This window comes from Macaca thibetana, chromosome 8, assembly GCF_024542745.1.
Source record: "Macaca thibetana thibetana isolate TM-01 chromosome 8, ASM2454274v1, whole genome shotgun sequence".
In the NCBI taxonomy this organism is placed as follows: domain Eukaryota; kingdom Metazoa; phylum Chordata; class Mammalia; order Primates; family Cercopithecidae; genus Macaca; species Macaca thibetana.
Genome location: NC_065585.1, coordinates 112,376,970 through 112,397,186, shown reverse-complemented (window position 1 = coordinate 112,397,186; position 20,217 = coordinate 112,376,970). Strand labels below are relative to the sequence as shown.

The following is a 20,217-nucleotide window of genomic DNA, read 5'->3' as shown; positions in this document are numbered from 1 at the left end:
CAGCCTGGTCAACGTGGTGAAACCCTGTCTCTACTAAAAATACAAAAATTATCTGGGCGTGGTGGCAGGTGCCTGTAATCCCAGCTACTCGGGAGGCTGAAGCAGGAGAACCGCTTCAACTCAGGAGGCGGAGGTTGCAGTGAGCCAAGATCGTGCCATTGCACTCCAGCCTGGGCGACAAGAGTGAAACTCTGTCTCCAAAAAACAAAACAAAACAAATTTTTACATGAATATTCTACATGATTGGCATATTTACATGAATGGTTTAAAAACCCACAGTACTAGCACTGTTTTATTTTTTATTTTGAAAATTGTAAATTCACAAGAAGTTGTAAAACAAAAACAAAAAAAAAACGTATAGAGAGGTCCTATGTACCTTTCACCCAGTTTCCTGAACAGTATCATCTTGCATGACTATAGTACAGTATCAAAACTAGGAATATGACATTTGTACAGTATCTACAGTTTATTCTTATTTCTCCAGTTTTGTAAGTATTCTTTTGCATGGTGTGTGTATTGTTCTATACAGTTTAATCTCATGTACATTTGTGTAACTACCACTGCAGTCAGGATACCAAATGTTCCCTTACCACAAAGCTCCCTGGAGCTGTTCTTCCCACCCCTGGCGCTAGCCACTGGCAACCACAAATCTGGTCTCACTCTCTAAAATTTTATTTCAAGAATGTTATATACATGGAATCATGCAATTTGTCACCTTTTGGAATTAGTTTTTTTCACTCAACATAATTACCTTGAGATCCATTCAAGTTGTTTGTGGTCATGTGTTGCTTAACAACAGGGATATGTTCTGAGAAATGTGTTCTTAGGACATTTCGTGGTTATCTGAACATGCACTTACACAAACTTGCATGATAAAGCTTACTGCATACCTAGGCTGTATGGTAGAGCCTATTGCTCCTAGGCTGTAAACCTATCCAGCATGTTACTGTAATGAATACTGCAGGCAATTGTAATACAATGGTAAGTATTTGTGTATCTAAACATATCTAATGTAGAAAAGGCACAGTAAAAATACAGTATAAAAGATAAAAGATGGTATACCTGTATAGGGTGCTTCCTGCAAATGGAGCTTGTAGGATTGGAAGTTGCTCTGAGTGAGTGAGTGAGTGGTGAGTGAATGTGAAGGCCTAGGACATTACTCTACACTACTGTAGGCTTTATACATATTGTACACTTAGTCTACACTAAATTTATTTTAAATTTTTCTTTAAAAATTTTCTTCCTTTAATAATAAATTAATCTCAACTTACTGTAATTTTGATTCATAAACCTAAAACACTTTTTGACTTTGGACTCTTGTAATAACTCTTCGATTAAAACATAAACACATTGTACGGCTCTACAAAATTTTTTCTTCCTTGATTAATGCATTCCATAAGCCTTTATTTTAAAATTTTATTTTTATTTTTTAAACTTTTTTGTTAAAAACTAAAATACAAACACACATATCAGCCTAGACCTACACAGGGTCAGGATCATCAGTATTGCTGTCTTCCACCTCCACATCTTGTCCCACTGGAAGTTCTTTAGGGGCAGTAACACTCGTGGAGCTGTCATCTGTGATAACAATGCCTTCTCCTAGATACCTCCTGAAGGACCTGCTTGAGGCTGTTTTACAGTTGACTTTAGAAAATGAATATGTAGAAGGAGTATACTCTAAAATAATGGAAAAGGGTATAGGTAAATATGTGAACCAGTAACATACTTGTTTATTATTCATCAAGTTATATACTGTACATAATTGTATGTGCAATACTTTTTAATGACTGGCAGGACAGTAGGTTTATTGATAGCAGCATCACTACAAATGTGAGCAGTGCCTTGTGCTAAGACATTATGGCGGCTATGACATCACCTGGTGATAGGAATTTTTCAGCTTCATTATAATCTTATGGGACCACTGTTCTACATGTGGTCTGTCATTGACAGAAATGCCATTAAGTACCACGTGACTGTTTTTCGGAAGTCTGTTCCTTTTTATTATTACAGAGTATTCCATGGTGTGGTTGTACTACAGTTTAACTGTTCACCTGTTGAAGAACTTTTGGGTTGTTTTCCAGTTTTTGACTATTATGAATAAAGATGCTATGAACATTTGTGTGTATCTCAAAAGTTCTTCAATAGGTGAATGGCTAAACAACCTGAAAATATAAAAGTTTTCATTTCTCTGGGATAAATGGCCAGGAGTGTATTTTTAGTTTTTGAGGAATTGCCAAACTGTTTTCCAAAGTGCCTATAGCATTTTACATTCCTGTCAGCAGTGTGTGAATGATCTAGTTATCCTTGCCACTGTTTGTTGTTGCAACTGTTTTTTATTTTAGCCATTTTGATAGGTGTTGAGTGGTATCTCACTTTTAATTTGCATTTCTCTCGTGGCTAATGATGTTGAATGTCTTTTCATATGCTAATTTGCCTCCGGTGAAATTCCTTATATAATTGGAGTGCTTGTTTTTTTCTGTTGAGTTTTAAGAGTTTAAAAACTACATTGTAGAAACGAGTCCTTGGTCAGATACGTGGTTTCAAATATTTCTTTCATTTTGTAGCTTGTCTTTTCATTCTTTTTATCATGTCTTTCACAGAGTACATATTTTACATTTTAGTGAAATCCAGTTTATCATTTTTTCGTTTATGGATTGTGCTCTTCACCTAGCCCTAGATCCTGAAGATTTTCTCCTATGGTTCTTTCCTAAAATTGTTACAGTTTTATGTTTTAGGTCTGTGATCCATTTTGAGTTAAATTTTGTATAAGATGTGAGGTTTAAGTCAAGGTTCATTGTTTTCCCAATAGATGTTAAATTACTGCAGACCCTTTGTTGAACAGGCTGCCCTTCCCTTGTTAAATTGCATTTGCCCCTATGTTGCAAGTCATTTGGGTGTATTTGTCTAGGTCTATTTCTTGGTTCTCTAGCCTGTTATATTAATTTTGAATGAATAAATAAAGTTGACTTATGTTTAAGTTTTCTTGGTAGTAGTGAGGCAGTGGTGCCTTCTGAGCCCAGGATTTCCCAGTTTTGTGAGTAAACTGTGTTAGAAATTGTTTGTTATTCTTTTGGTAGATTGTCTAGTTCAATTTCATTGCTCATTAATCTTGCTTATAGATAGCAAATTGAGAGGAATCTCAAAAATAGTGTCTTTTGTTAGCTTATCTCACAGAGTTTAGTTGGAGCAGATATTAAAACAGAACAAACCAAAAAGAAATTAAATATACTAGTTAGCAAGTTTATATTGAGGGAAAATCAAGCCATGTGAATTGAGCTCCAGTGATGTGGCTGACCTTGGGTCAGATTTTTGTATCATGGTTCAACAAGGTAACTATTAAAATCTTCATACTACTTCTTGAAATAATTCTTCAGTAGTCACATAGGACAGCACACACTCCTGGATTTCTTCTTTCCTTACTGTCTCTTTATTCTCAGTCTCCTGTTTCTTCTCATCTCCCTGCCCTTTTAATGTTGGCCTTCCAGAAACCTTAGTCTTTGGACCTACCTTTGTACTCATTTTCTTGGTCATTTCACCTAATATACAATTTTATTTTATTTTATTTATTTATTTATTTTTGACATAGAGTTTCACTCTTGTTGCCCAGGCTGGAGTGCAATGGCGTGATCTCAGCTCACTGCAACCTCTGCCTCTAGGGTTCGAGTGATTCTCCTGCCTCAGCCTCCCGAGTAGCTGGGATTACAGGCAGGCACCACCATGCCCAGCTAATTTTTGTATTTTTAGTAGAGATGGTGTTTCACCATAGTGGCCAGGCTGGTCTCGAACTCCTGACCTCAGGTGATCCACTTGCCTTGGCCTTCCAAAGTGCTGGGATTACAGATGTGAGCCACCACGCCCAGCCTGCAGTTTTAAATACCAAGCCTATGCTGAGAACTCCCAAATTTTTATCTCCATCATAGACTGATGTCAGCAGTATATGAGTGATCCAGTTGTTTTTGCCTCTTTGCCAGCATTTGGTGTTGTCACTATTTGTTCATTTTAGCTATTTAGTAGAATATATGTACATATATGTGTGTACACACAGGCACACATCTATGTAACTACTCAACATGCCTCTGGTGAGATGACCAAAAGGTGTCTCAAACTTAACCTCTTCCTAAGTGACTTCTGCGTAGCACTCCAGATCTGCTCTTTCCTCACTCTTCTCCATCTTGTTTAACAGCAACTCCATTGGCCAAAATTTTGGAATTTTCCTCAATTTTTTCTCTTTTTCTCACACTCCACTGTTTATTTAAACAGTAAGGAAATCTCGTGAGGTCTTCAGAATATATGCAGGATTAAATCATTTCTCTCTCGATCCCTGTCATTCCCCAGGTAAAAGCCACCATCTCCTTAGAGCCTCCTGCGTTCACTCTTCCCATCCCTCATTCTGTTTCAACACAGTGTCCAGAGTGATACTTTAAAAATGAAGTCAGATAGATCATGTCTTCTGCTCAGAACCACCTAGTAGCATGCCATTTCCCTCTAAATAAAGGCAAAAGCCCCTTCCATTTTCCCTCTGACCTCATTCTCTCCTCCTTGTCTCCTCATTCACCGGATTCAGCCACATCACCCTCTTTGTTTTTCTTTGGACATTCCAGGCATGCTCCAGCGCCTGGGCTTTGTGCCTGCTGTTTCCTTTCCCTGAATACGTTTCCCCCACATTATCTGTGTGATGTTCTCCCCTACTTCTCTCAGATGTTTTGCATTTAGGCCTTCTGGGCTGCCATATTTGAAATATCAGATTAGTTCCCCCTCCCCCATCATTCAACATTACTCCTGAACCTTTGCTTTTTTAAAAATAGCACTATCACTGTTTAACTTATTGTGTTATATTTTGTTAATTTTCTGTGAGTTCTTCTTCACTGGAATATTCTTTGTAGGGAGGAGTTTTTGACTGTTGGTTTATAAAATCTAGAACAATACCTGGCTTATAGGAGGTGCTCAATATATAACGGGGTGAATGAATGAATGAATTCTGATGAGAAAGCTGAGAATTAGTAAAGTGACTTTCCAAAACAGGTAGTGGGCAGTATAGAGTTGGGCCATAAATAGCTACACCATACAAGCAAATGATTTGAAAGAGGCATAAAATGTAATTTCTGCCCTCAAGTAGCTCATAGTTCAGTAAAGGAGTCTAGATTCATACCTATAACAGTAGAAGTAATAGTACCAAACAAAATATGGTATTATGAAGTGGTACAAATAATACAAAAAGATGAACAGTGTTAGTAGTACATGTTTAGAAGGGATTTCTGTGGTGAAAGTTGCTAGGCACAGTGCACCTGGAGGACTGATTTCCATTAATTTAGAATGGTTTAAAATAAGCTTTTGGAAACTAGGAAGATTACTTTTTGTAATCCTTTCCTAGGCCTTTGATTCTAGAAGGATTGTGTTAAAGGAGTTTTAAATATTTTATACAGTTCTTAAACATTTTTTAGCTTGAATTAAATCTTGTATTATGTCTGGCCATGGATGTCATTGGATCATTTTCATGTCTTGGGAGGATTAATAAAGCACGTTCCTTCTGTTGGGCCTCCAGTGCAGGGAGCGTGTTGGCCGAGCAATGGCTGAGAAAACCTTTTTCCCCTGGTGTTTTCAAGAACCCTCTTTATTAGCTAAATGGTGAGACATGCCACCTGGTGGTTATAGCACTATCATTTTTTTTCACTGTTCTTGGTGCTTTTTTTCTTCTTCTGATTCCAGTTATACTAGGATAACTACTATAAACCTAGAATGTTTCACACCATATTATTTCAATAAGTTCAAAAACAGCAGAGATGACTAAGCTGTTTGGCACAAAGATTCCTATTTGGAGGGAATCAGACAAAGTGGGTGTTGAGAAAGAACAGGCAGGCAGAAAGCTTTGCATCAGTCTTAAAGCTATTTACATTTCAGGTAAGAGGAACTGTGAAGTCCATGAGACATGTGGGGTTTTTCTGTTACTTTCTCCCCAGTACCTATTACAAAGATCAGCACATAGTAGGTACTCAGTAACTATTTAGAATGAGTGCGTGAATGAATGAAGTATGTGTGATGTTATGGAGTACAAAGTTAGAATTAGCAACATGACCTGAATTTAGAAGCAGGTGGAATACTTAAACTTTTCTCAATCTGTGGGGACTACACTATTGAAGTATATGTCTAAGATCTTCCTAAATTTATAGTCATAAATCTGTTACTATAAATTTAGGAAGATTAATTTATATTTGGTTGTTTGATTTAGCAAAACTTGCTGCCTGTTAAAAAGAAATTAAGACCTGTCAACTTAAAGAATACATTTTGTGAGTTAAGAACTAAGTGACAGTATAATTTATTACCCGAAATAGTTTGCTTCTGAAAATTAAAGAGTTCAAGCTGTTAATAATTATGCCATGACTGCAGGCATAAACTGGGAATGTCCCGGCAAATGAGGATGTATTGTCACCCTTCTCATAGCCTGACTGTGTGTTGTTTTTAAGCTTCACTCTAGTTTATATATTTTAAATGTCATAAAATGCCACATACTTACAAGAGAAAAGGTCCTATTCATTGCTGAAGTGGAAGTTTATCATTAATTTTTAATATATTCTATTACTTTATTTTCTAATTCTAGAAGCAACATTCTGAGCTATATCTTTCTAGAATGTTGAGGCAAAAGAGTAAATTTATAGTGATTTTCACCGTTATCAGATTGCTGGAATAGGGAATTTCTGGTAGCAAGATGGGTCTAACACATCATACAGCCCTCTCCATCTCATTTTTTTTTTTTTTTTTGCTGAAAGAGCAGCCCTTGCAAATGTCAGTTGCAAATCGGGGAGTAGTACTCATGTCTCTGAAGTTCTTATATAGAATTCTTTTTTTTTATTTTAATGACAATATTTGTAAAAGTTGAAACTTTTTGAGCGCTTACTATATTTGATGCATTACAGCACTTTGCATGTTTTATCTCACTTGATATTCATAACTTTATGAGATGGCACTGTTATTGTAGCCATTTTATAGATGAGGAAACTGAAGCTTAGAGAGTTAAATAAAGAGCTCAAAAATCTCACATCTAGTAAGTGGCAAAAACAGGATTTCAACTCAAACAATCTGATTCCAAAACAGATTTTTTCCACTGTGGTGCCATTGTTTTGCCTGGTTTTTCTGTTAACTTCTTAAAGATACGTCATGTTTCATGCTTACTTCCTCATTTTCATAAATATATTACCTGCCCACTTATACATTATATTGCTTAGAAACAAACCCAACCCTCTTTTCTTATGGACTGTATCCTGAAAATCACTGTTTTTAATATGCAATTAAACAAGTATTTTATTAGTGCATTTATATAAATTATTTGACCAAAACACTTAAACTGGTGAAAGTGCTTTACTATGAGAGTGAGAATGTGCATGTTCTAAGAACCTCTAATTTTTAAACTTCCCTTAGTTTCAGTCTTATATTTGTTAAAACCTGTGTGTTAACACGAATACACCCATGTTGGGGGTTGATTAGAGAAACCAACCTCTTTATAGATTAGCTTGTTCCTCTTTAAGTTGCTAGGCAGGCACTGTAAATTCAGAGAACAATCTGATTTTAAGCCACAAACCAATGAAATTAATTTTGGGGTTGCCTTTTCAAATAGTGTCACAAAATTTAAGGATAAAGAATACAAAAATGATGCTAATTACCTTGTCACATTCGTTTTGATTTAATTTTTTTAATTTGAAAAAACCTACTCTCAAACTTAATTGATTTTTTTTTTAATGTGAGTTTGGAGATTGAGTTTTTATTTCAGTAAAGTTATAGTGATTGAAAAAGTAGTTTATAATTTTTAATAAAGTGATCTTGTTTTAATTTTGAGTCATATTCTAGAATTGCTTCTTTGCAAATTGGTAAATTGCACATACATTTCCACTTATATACAAGATAATTGTGATAGTTGGTTTGTAAAATAGATGCAGTGCATCTGAAGAGCTATTTTATGAGAATATTGTTTCCTGTATCTGTCATGAGCCAAAAAGAATATTTTTAAGAAAGTTATATTCTTGGTGATAGAATAGCTGATAATTTAGAAACAGCTGTAAGACAGTCCACTTTTTCTGATTATGAAACAATACCATAGTTACATGTAATTTCCTATAATAGGATAAAAATATGAGATCTAGTTTTAGGGGATTTCTGGAAGATGACATATTCGTGTTTTTCCTGATAACTGCTGAGTGTCCTGCTCTGTCTGCTAATCCAGTCAAGAAGTCTTTGCTAGCAATCAATTAATCATACATGTTTCATTTATACATATTTCCTATATATAGTATGTTATTGATTATCTCAGTACCACTGAAGAGAGGTTATCTGGGTCATTGGAGCTTTGCTTCTAGATTTGTGAAGACATAAACCTATATATTTAAAATAGGAGGCCAAAAAAAAAAAAAAAGACCATTGCTTTATGTAGTTAGATTTTCAGTGAGAGTTTATAATTTGTAATTATCCATTAATCAAATATAAGGCATAATTTACTTCCTGCTTATATCAGCACCATTTCAAATGTAATAAATGTTAAAAAATAATAAATGGAGAAGTAGATAGCTAATAGGTAGGCTTAATTTAATAAGACAAGGTAAATTGCATTTGGAAACCTCATGGATTTAATGTTTTATTTAAATGATTTCTGATTTTTAAAAAGTAAATATTGTATCCAGGAGCCTGAGAAACAAGTTAGTAGGGAGATTTTTTTCTTTACAAAAAATTTTACAGTTGCGTCTTTGACATTGTACTTCTGACTGTTGTCCTACCAGTCTCTTTGTAAGAAAGCAATACACATGTCGGGAATGAGTGGGCTCTTTCCTTTTTAAAATAACAGTTTTACATCATTCAGGTTCCAATTGTTGCACTTACTGCCACTGCAACTTCTTCAATCCGGGAAGACATTGTACGTTGCTTAAATCTGAGAAATCCTCAGATCATCTGTACTGGTTTTGATCGACCAAACCTGTATTTAGAAGTTAGGCGAAAAACGGGGAATATCCTTCAGGATCTGCAGCCATTTCTTGTCAAAACAACAAGGTAAGGATTTAATGGTTGATGAATTTTGGTAATGATTTCCTTTTTTTTTTTTTTTTTTTTTTTTTAACAAGTTATGTATTTTACAGTTTTCTTCTAATGCATATTTAACGTATTTCAAATTCCACTTAGTTTTGGTTCAAGTCAAGCATGATGTTATATAATCAACTCAGTGGTTGAGAATAGTCTATTTTTAAAAGCAGAAACTAATTCTTCTAATATCTTAATACCCCATTCTGTTGCTTAAACAGGGCGAATACTGTTTATTTTTGTTTTTAAAATTTTTATTTATTTATTTATAGAGACAAGGTCTCACTGTCGTCCAGGCTGGAGTGCAGTGGTGTGATCACAACCCACTGCAGCCTCAAACTCCTGGGTTCAAGCAGTCCTCCTGCCTCAGTCTCCCAAGTAGCTGGAACTACAGGCTCGCACCACCATGCCTGGCTAGGACATATACTCTTAATGATTGACAAGTAAACAAGCAAACATAAAATGACTCTTTCATCTGAATTCTGCCTAGTTTACTAATTACATGACTTCAGTCTTAAGGAGCTTGGAAAAGGTTATCTTACAAACACATTGGAGCCTGTATTGTGTTCCAAGGACTATTGTAGGCGCTTTATATAAATGATCTAATTTAATCCCTATAACTACTCATCAGTAAGTTACCTATTATTTTCATTTTACTGATGAGGAAACTGACATTAGTACTTTTTTTCTGTTTATTTTGTTTAAAGGCATTTTAAATATGTATGTTAAGAAATTTTCAAAAGCGTTTATTTTACTTTTTATGAGCCTTTATTTACTATTTGAGACAGCGTCTTTCTCTGTCACTCAGGTTGAATGCAGTGGCGCAATCCCGACTCACTACAACCTCCACCTCCTGAGTTCAAGCTATTCTCCTGCCTCAGTCTCCCAAGTAGCTGAAATTGCAGGTGTGCGCCACCATGCCAGGCTAATTTTTGTATTTTTTAGTGGAGACGGGGTTTCACCATGGTGTCCAGGCTGATCTCAAACTCCTGACCTCAAGTGATCCACCTGTGTTGGCCTCCCAGAGTGCTGGAATTACAGTTGTTGGTTACTGCACCCGGCCAGTTTATAATTTTAAACATTAAAATAAATGCTTCTTGTCCAGTCATGGTGTGTCACACCCATAATCCCAGCACTTTGGGAGGCAGACGTGGGAGGATCACTTGAGACCAGGAGTTTGAGACCAGCCTGGGCAACAGGGTGAATCCCTGTCTCTACAAAAAATATGAAAATTAGCTGGGCATGGTGGTGTATGCCTGTAGTCCCAGCTATTTGGGAGGCTGAGGTGGGAGGATCATTTGAGCCCAGGATGTTGGGGCTGCAGTGAGCTGAGATCACATCACTGTACTCCAGGCTGGGTGACAGAGCAAGACCCCATCTCAAAAAAAAAAAAAAAGAAAAACAAGAAAAACTTCTTCTACCAATACAAACACAAAACAAGCATAGACAAATAGAGTTTAAAGAACATCATGGGTGTTTTCCTGTAAAGGGAAGATTGATGCTAGGCTAAGAAAATCCTGGAGTTATTCTTGAGGACCTTAAGGAATAATTTAAATGTAGGATTTGCTCCTGGCTTTCTTGTCCTGTATTCAAAATAAAACAAGAATGGATTGAATATATTCTGAGTGTTCTGGCTGTTCTAGTGCTCTCTGAAGTGAGTACTCATTATGTTTCACTTCCCTTTCATCCTAAAGAGGAAAAGTTCTTTTGAAGAAGGCTATTTGTCCTAGGTTAGTCTCCACAGTCAGATCATTATCTCCTCCTAATCTTTGATCCTGTTCAGTCTCTATGGCACTTTCCCTTATAATAACACTCTCCTTTTTAAAGCGATTTACCTTTTTTGGTGTGTAATATTGTTCTGTTTTTCTGGCATCGTGGTCCTCTTATAATATCCTATGCAAATGTTTCTTTCTCACTGTTTTTCATGTTGACTCTGCTAATTGAGGTCTTTGTTACTCTTTAGCCCAGACTATTATAATTTCTCCAAAGATATCCCCTCTCCCTGGTGCTCCTTTTCTTTCAATGCACAGTTTACAAATTATTGTCTGCGTACAAATTGTTGACTGCGAACACATCCTTCAGTCTGGAATACCTTTCTGGACCTCTTTACTAGGAAATAAAGAGCAGACTCAGTGTAACATTCAACACTATCAAAGATCTTGATATTTAGTATGAAATTTTTTTTGAAGCAGATCAAGAAAGATTTTTATACCCATTTTTAATCCTCCAAGAAGACTTTGGACAGCCGGAAACCATTGAGAGTCAGAACACTTTCTACAGATCTTAGGTGAACAGAAACTTTCCTTTTAATGAGCAGTGAGATAGAGGGTAATTAAGGCTTCAGAACATTGTCTGTTATTTCCATCTTCTTCCCTTACTTTAACTCTGCCAAATTCCTGTAATTTGTTTATCAGTATTCATGTTTTTTTAATCCATTGAGCTAAGGTGTTTCTTAAACTAACCCTATTTTGTTAAAATCTTAATTATAATATATTCATAATACATTTAAGTGAGATAGATGAATCTCTCATATAATTTAGTGGTTAGATTAGATTAGAATTTTCTCCCCTCAGAAAATTAAGAGGAAATAACAGTCTTTAGCCAAATCACTTGGCAAAGTAATGACTCCTTTTGTAATAGGAATTTTTACTCTTTTGATTTATCTGTTACATAAGTTCAAATTTTTACATATTTTCCACCTTTTTTAAAAAAGAGTGGTATATAGTCAATATCAATTTGAACAACACTTGCATATAAACTGAAAAGGACTCCAATTTTCCAATTCCATTCCTCAGTTGTGATCACTGTTGGTATTTTGGCATTTAGTTATGTAGACTTCCTTTCTCTGACTCTCCTGCTGTGCATATATACAGTTGTAGTTTTTTTGTTGTTGTTAAGTTGATACAGAAATAGTTGCATACTGTATCCATTATTTCTGCAATTTTTTTTTCATTTAAAGTATCTTTGCTCTCTTTACTATATTTCAATATATTGCCTTTTCTTAAATTAAAGTCTTAATATATAGGATATTACAATATCTAGGTTTTGGTGAGTAGTTTTTTCTTCTTTGAAAACAGGTTTGTAAAATAAGATTTTTTTTTTTTTTTGACATGGAGTCTTGCTCTGTTGCCCAGGCTGGAATGCAGTGGCGGGAACTTGGCTCACTGCAGCCTCTGCCTCCTGGGTTCCAGCAATTCTCCTGCCTCGACCTCCTGGGTAGCTGGGATTACAGGCGCATGACACCATGCCCTGCTAATTTTTGTATTTTTAGTAGAGACAGGGTTTCACCATGTTGGCCAGGCTGTTCTTGAACTTCTGAGCTCAGGTGATTCACCCGCCTTGGCATCCCAAATTGCTGGGATTACAGGTGTGAGCCACTGTGCCCGGCCTTAAAATAAGATTTTTATACACTAAAAAAAACTTGTATTTTTTCACTCCATTAAGTAGTTTACTGTGAATTTTTGATATTGAAGCCCATTCGGTTGCTGTCAAAAATAGATTTGAGCAGTTTATTCAGTATGACTCTTGTAGTGAAATTATTGCCGTTTTTCCTCTGCTTAAGTTTTCAGTGGCTTTTGCCATAGTCCTTAAAGGTTTTACAATTTTTTTAATGTTTAATTTTTAAATGTTTGCTTAATATTTCACCGTATGAATATAGATAATGATGAACATTTAGATTACTTTTTACTATTATAGTGTTGCAGTAAATATTTGTTTGCATTTATCTTTTGGCTAATAAGCAAATATTTTTGTAAATTAGAATCCTAAAATTGAAATTGGATCAAAAGTTATATGCAATTGAAATTAAATAACTTTTCCTAAATCTAAAATACTATAGTCTTTTTTATATTGTCAGCATAAATGAATGCAGCTATGTAAATGAATATTTTTAGGCATTAAGTAAAATATTCCATGGAAATTGAACTTTTAAGTTGTTTATACTTCTATGGAAATTGTTTACACTTTTAATAAAGAAGCACAAGTTTCTACAAAATACATTCTAATAGATGTTTTCTATAACATTCAGTCTCAAGATTACTAGTAAATACTTCTTTGAACTGTAAATGCAATCTTTCAATATTATAAGAAAGCTCTTGCTTTAGTAAACATTTAGAAACTCAACTTTATTATCATGAGAGAATAAGAACATTGTAACAAGTTTTATGCATACTTCTTTGTAAACTCTCACCAGACTAATTGTTAATCTGGTGCCTTGCATTCCCCAAAGTATTTGTGTCTGTTGTTTAAAAGTTTTTATCAAGGTTTCAGCTAAAACAAATAAATTTGCTTCTGGTTTTAGCTTTAATTTGAACTGAAACTGTCAAAACGTGAGTTTTGGGGACTTCACACCATTCATTTGGACATTTGATTCTCTATAGTGTTTTAAATTTTCATGCACTTAAATATATAATTATTTTTGATAGGCTTTCTTCCTTTAGTCTTTTCTTTAGAAAGTAGAAAAATTAAATAAGATAAAACCCAAACTGGTCTGAAGCATATATACAATATATATGTTTGCTGTTTTGTTCTTCTTTTTCTTTAGTTCCCACTGGGAATTTGAAGGTCCAACAATCATCTACTGTCCTTCTAGAAAAATGACAGAACAAGTTACAGCTGAACTTAGGAAACTGAATCTATCCTGTGAAACATACCATGCGGGCATGAGTTTTAGCAGAAGGAAAGACGTTCATCATAGGTTTGTGAGAGATGAAATTCAGGTATGAGGATCAATCATCATTGCTCTCCATTGTTCATAGTGGAAGTAGATATTTCTCAAATGTTTATTTACCAGATCTTTATTGAATACTTTCTTTGTGTTGAACATAAAGCAGTCCCTCTGATAAGTGTGGGAGAACAAACTTGCAGATTGGTGTAAATAGCAATCTGTACCTAGTGCTTAGGTGCACAGAAGAGGGAGGAATAGCTCTGTCAGGGTAGTTGTGTAATGGGGGTGGTCCATCCAGGAAAAATCAGTTAGAGTCCAAACATGTAAATAGAAGTTTTTAAGTATGCCAGACCTGTAGGTGATGAGGGGAAAGGAATTGGTCATAGAATTCCAGGAAGAAGGACTAACAGGTGCAAAGACACTTTGATATGAGAACACATACTGGGCTCAGGAAATTGTGACTGGTTTGGAATGGTTGGAGGGAAACAGAATTGGGGTAGGAATGGCACAAAGAGGCAGGGTGGAACAGTTGGAGACTTGAGAGAACAGTTGAGTGGGTTGGTTGGCCAGGTTATAGATGGCTTTAACACTTGCAAAGAAGCAGTCTGGGCTTAGTATCATATACCTGTTAGTTTTCCCTGACTACTTTAGCCTTAGAATTTTTAGTTTAAATACAATTTTATGTAATAGGTAAAACAGATTAAAGTAGAATAACTCTGGCTGAAGTTAATTTGAGGGAAAAGGAGGTCCAAGAGTCTCCAGACCTTGAAGACACTGCCTATTGGGATCTTATAATCCTTGGAGTGCCAAAGAATCATTTGAAGATTATCATGATGTATTACTCTGTGTTTTTAAACAAGGTAATGGGATTATAGAAACATGAGACTGGCAGCAATAAGTTGGATTGATTTGAAGAAGAGACACTGAAGAAGGGAGAGGGTATCGATGCAGTTATTGTGAAATTCTATAGTTCCTGTCCTGACTGGAGTGGCTCAGTGGGTGTCATAGAGGATTTATTTGGGAGGATTTAAGTTCAAGGCACATGAGTAGGTTTAAGTCAACAACTTGACACTGTCAACATGAAATCCTCACTCTGTCACTATAAGTCCGGGTAAGAGCCTTCCCCTGAAGTTAAGAATTTAAAGTCAGCTCTCGCATTTTCTGTCCCACCGGTCATCCATTTCCTCTCTATCCATCTCTCTTTCTGATATCTAGTTGTTATCCACCCTTAGCTAATGTTGTTGAAAAGCTTAAGCATGGTTCATGTTCACTGTCTCTAAAGTTCACTACACATAGTCATACTGTAATGCATACCCGCCTGAAAGCATCTAGTCTCTCTTTCCCTTCTTTCCAAAGATAGGAATACCATTCACAGCGGTTTAGAATAGAAATTTTATCCAAATTCTTCAGTGTTTATATTTTTGTTCTGTTATTTCAGTGTCTTGAATATTGTCAAATAACATTTATTAGCTGCTATTGCTACTACTGAATCTTAATCAGTCTTCAAGCCATTAACTGACCAATGGTTTCTTCTATCTTAATGTATTAGTAATTATTCATTTAAAGTAAAACATCTCCCAGAACATGAAAGAGTACAATCTTTATTCATGTTACGTTGTGACAGGAGACTTCGTTGGATGCGCCTGATTTTCCTGCCAATACACAGCTTCATTAAAACATTAGTGCTTTGAAAAATGGCTTAGGAAACTTCACAGTGATCATTTTCTGGAAGAGTACATGCGTGTATATGTCATGGTATTTTCCCTTTCTGTGGCAGGATTCCACAAATTTTTTTCCACATTACGAAAATTTAAAAATTGATACTGTTTTTTTCTCCCTACGTGGATATCAGATACTCTGTTTTATCTGACAGCTGGCCCAATGTACTCCTACTTGGCCGTTATAAAGAATTCAGAAGCTTCATATTTGCATTGAAAGTTCTCAAACACTTTGTAAAGATGATGAAAATACGTTTCATCATCTATCTAGAAAGGTCAGGTGTTCCTGCAATTGATTACTTGCTACCGAGAATTGAATACCTACTGAGTGCATAATGTAGAGAATTCTAGATGTTCACTTTGGTGTGTTTTTACAGTTGCTATAATACCTTAGTGTGGGTCTAAAAGTGGAGGTGACCCCCGTAGCTCTTAATGTCTTAGACTGAGTGATGCTTAGAATCTTAGATTTTCTAATTTTAGAAAAAAGTATACTTTTCTTATTTTTGTAACCAGTTCCAACCACATTTGCATGCAGATAGGCGTTTTTAGTCTTAACCATTCATTTTTACTTTTACTCCTCACTTTTATTAGTTTTGTGTCTTTTTGTATTTAATTTCCCCTTTCAAGATGCCTTGAGTCCTTTCTTTTTAGGAATGATGTTGTGAATAAATTATTTGATAAAATATCTTTACACCTGAGAGTTTATAAGGATAGTTTGAAAATCATGTCTGTAAAATAGGTGTATCTCACCTAAAAATAATATTATATAATTAAAATTAGAATTATTATTTTGTTGCTTATTGACCCTTAAATATAACAAAATTGCTGAGTCTCATACAGCCAGAGCTTTTACTTAGTATGATACTCATTTCTATATTTACTTTTTTCTCATGTTTGTCATACTTTCTTTTACTTATTCAGCATTTCCTCCTTTCCTCCCTCCTTTCTTTTCTTCTTTCCTTCTTTTTTCTTCCTTTCGTATTCCTGGTCCACTTAGCATGTAATCTTTCTTTATGAAATGGCATACAAATAGGTCTACTGTGCTTATAGTGAAAAGCTTCAAGGCCTCATGTCTTTCCCACTTCTATTTCCAACTCCCAACCTTTTTAGCTGATTCTTTTGGTACTTTACCACTATATCGTGCCATAGTTTACATACATGGCTCCTATTTAATTTTTTGTTTATTTGTGTGTTAGTTGTAGGCATTATCTATCGACTCCTCTCTCTGAAAGATGAAAGGTTAGCTCTCTTTCACATTCTTTACTGCCCTTTTTTCTTACCTTGTCCATGTATTTCTAACCCCCTTTCCTCCTAATATGTTTATATCATGATTTTGGCTAGATCAGTGTATACGATTTACATAATTATTACTCTGTAAATGCTTTTTATAATCCCTGAGCCATGTAGTATATTATGGCTATTTTTTTCTTATCTATTTGTATTTTTATTGTTAATACCTAAGAAAAAAATTTCTATGTCTTCTCACTAATTCTTCCCTAAAATTTCCCACAAAGGTGTAAATTTACCTCAGTATATTCATAGATATGAGACATTCTATCAATTTTACCCTCTTAAAGATGCAGAGATAATGCATCATGTTTCATCCCACCATCTTTAATGGGAAACTTCCATCTTAGGTTAATATTAGAGAATGTTAAGATGCTCTGCAATCAGGTAAGGACACTTGCAACTTCGTTATAATGCAAAAGTTTTCTTTAATACAATAAATATTTTGAGGCTCTTTTGTGTCTTGTGTTCATAGAAGTTCAGATAAACCACTTTATTTATTATTTTTTATAGAGAGTGAACAGAAACCTCATTTCTAGTCACCAGTCCTTAATCTGTAAATCAGGCAGGTAGATAATCTATAAATGATAGTCGAAATCACATTAAATTCCATTTTGTACCAGGGACTTAAGTTAATGAACAAATTACTTTTCCAAAAAGGTATAAATGTAAGGTTTTCATTCCACTAAATATGTTTGTCAAACTGTGTTGTGATTTATTCTCAGTGTGTCATAGCTACCATAGCTTTTGGAATGGGCATTAATAAAGCTGACATCCGCCAAGTCATTCATTACGGTGCTCCTAAGGAAATGGAATCATATTATCAGGAGATTGGTAGAGCTGGTCGTGATGGACTTCAAAGTTCTTGTCATATCCTCTGGGCTCCTGCAGACATTAACTTAAATAGGTAAAAAAGCATTTATTGTTTTTACTCTTGCAGATTTCTTTCTTTCCATATAAACCTTGAAAGTGTTAGAGGCTATTTCCAGTATTCCAAGTAATTTGTGAGTGCATTTAAAGTAAAAAAAAAAAAAGAAAAAAATAAACCTCCCCAAATCCAGAGGACATGGAGGAAGAACATTTGTGGTAAGAGTTGCCACTTGGAGGAGATGAGCTAATTTCAGCATGCCTTAGTGTGAGGAATTAACTAAATCAGGACAATACTTGGGCCTGTAACAGAGATCCTATGGAATACTTTCCTACCATTGTGCATTAATGAACAAGTTCTTTTCCCCTTCTCAGATCCTGTCAAGTTGCCATGTCTTCAGCCATAGTTACTTCAGCTACCACTGATTTTGTTACTGATTCTTTCTTCCCATGCTTCAGTGGTGATTATTCCAGAGGACTTCTCTCAATCCCTGTTTGACTCTTGTTACTATTTGTTTCCTTGGTTAGTTCCGTGAGACCATTAACAGTTCTCCTTGACTGTGTGCGAATCATTGTGTTGCACTGTACTGCTAGACTGCCATAAATCAATATTAAGTGTTCAATATCTAAGTACAGGAGAGCCATGCTACTTAAGTACTCAACAAGTAGTTTGTTGGCGCTTAAGTTCTATGACATTTTTATTGTAAAGGAAAACATTATCTTGAAAAGATTTCTGGGCAGCATTTACCAACTTTGTTCCTTCATCCATAGGAAAAAGAATCTCAGGAGAAAAACCTATACATGGTAACCAGTGGGGCTGCCAAGCTGATGAAGTATTTTCAGAGTACACCTTTGTGTAGCTGAATACGTTGAGATCTTGAATGGACATATTAGCTTATTTTAGTAAAATGATCAGAGAGTGCCTCCCAGTACAGTTTTTGTTTTTATGCATTATTAAACAATGTGTTTTTGAGTGTCCACTGTGTTCCATGAACTATGCTATGTGTGGGAGATATAACAGTAAAGAAAAGCAAAGTACCTGCTTCCACAGAATTCAGTACAATGGGAATGGTAGTTCTTTAGAGAATCACATAACTATGGATACATAGGCTTCATTTTACTGTTCTCCTTTTGTGTTTGAAAATGTTAACAATCAAAAGTTTTTAAAAAAGGAATCATGCAACATATTTAAAATTATAATTGTGTTAAGTGTTATGAAGGGGAAATTGTATTGAGTAGTAAGAATATATAATGTTGTGTGGTATTTCCCAAGTTAAAAAGTTCAGATAAGGCTTCTTTGTGGAAGTGATGGTTCAGATCTGAAAGAAGAATAGGAATTAATTAGGTAAAAATGTTTGATGCAAATTTTAAGGTTTTCCTTCTGAGTAGTCAGTAGCTTTTCCTTAATATAGAAGATGACAAAACTATCCTTTTTTTGTACAGAACAATTCTTGTTTTCCTTTAGACAGTTGTATCTGTCAAGCTTCTTATGAACTAATTTAAATAATTGGGATAGAACACAGCTGTGCATGTTACTATTAAATATGGAATATATCAAACATAAGTTGATTCCTACCAGTTCTGATTTTATTTGTGTATTTTGTTAAAGGTACTGAGGACATTAATATCCAGTTTTATACTGTGCGTTTGAAGGTTCATCAATAAATACAATTCTTGTTTCTCTGGGTCTTAAAAGATATTTTAAATGGTTATCTCATTAAGATTTAATAGGAAGTAACAGTGATTCAAATCAAATAGTGGTGCCAGAAACCCAGACTTGAATTTTGAGTACAGACAGGTTACCCTTTGCATCAATCCTGAGGAAACTAAAACTACAGGATTAATCAGGATAAGAAAGAATTGAGCAAGGATTCAGGAGGGCTCTGTATCATCCTGGTGACAACTCTTCTAGAAAAAACTAGAAAGTCTAAGAATAAATGAAGTTGCTGGTTCTCACCTGGGAAAATTTTTAGACTCTATCTTATGCCATAATTCTTATCACTGAGAGAAGAAACTTGTCCAGTCATCATGTAATCTTCATGTAAATTTATATTTTTAATTGCAGAATTCATACCACAGGCAAAGTCCCAATGTCTGCATTTGTTGTTACCTTAAATAGTCAAACCCCAAAGTTATTGTAATCTTTTTTTAAGAGAGAATAATTTGCAAAATGATCTCGGTCCAATAGATCTTTCACTGGATCCAAATGATTTCCATGAATGATTTAGAATTTTTCTTATTTTCAAATTGTCTTTTTCTGTAGAATACCGGACTTATTTTTGTAGTCCCAAAAGAAGAATACGTATTTATTTATTTATTTGTTTTAAGAGTTATAGTTTTGTTTTCTCAAATTTGTCCTGACACTGATGAGATTAGTTAAATGTAGGTCATCTGAACCAAATACAGGGAAGGATCCAGTTCTGAGAGTGTGGGTGTTTGTTTTCTTGTTTTTTTTCTATAGGAGGGAAACGAGGTGAACAAAACAAATAAAATAAAGCAAAAAAGAACTGATTTTTATTCCTTGAGGTAGAAAGAATGAGATTACAGTGGGCCCCCTTACCTGCATTTTCACTTTCTGTAGTTTTAGTTACACCCACGTCCAAAATGTTAAATAGAAAATTC

General features: G+C 35.0%; 1 protein-coding gene across 14 annotated transcripts in view; it reads left to right on the top strand.

Annotated features, from left to right (window-relative positions):
* Window positions 1-20,217, top strand: part of WRN (WRN RecQ like helicase) — a 139,077-nt gene that overhangs the window by 68,247 nt on the left and 50,613 nt on the right. For all 14 annotated transcript variants that reach the window (XM_050802422.1, XM_050802423.1, XM_050802412.1 and 11 more), the window contains 3 exons: window positions 8,843-9,030; window positions 13,601-13,775; window positions 17,454-17,635. In XM_050802422.1, the coding sequence (XP_050658379.1) occupies window positions 8,843-9,030; window positions 13,601-13,775; window positions 17,454-17,635 (545 nt within the window). The remainder of the gene's footprint in view (window positions 1-8,842; window positions 9,031-13,600; window positions 13,776-17,453; window positions 17,636-20,217) is intronic.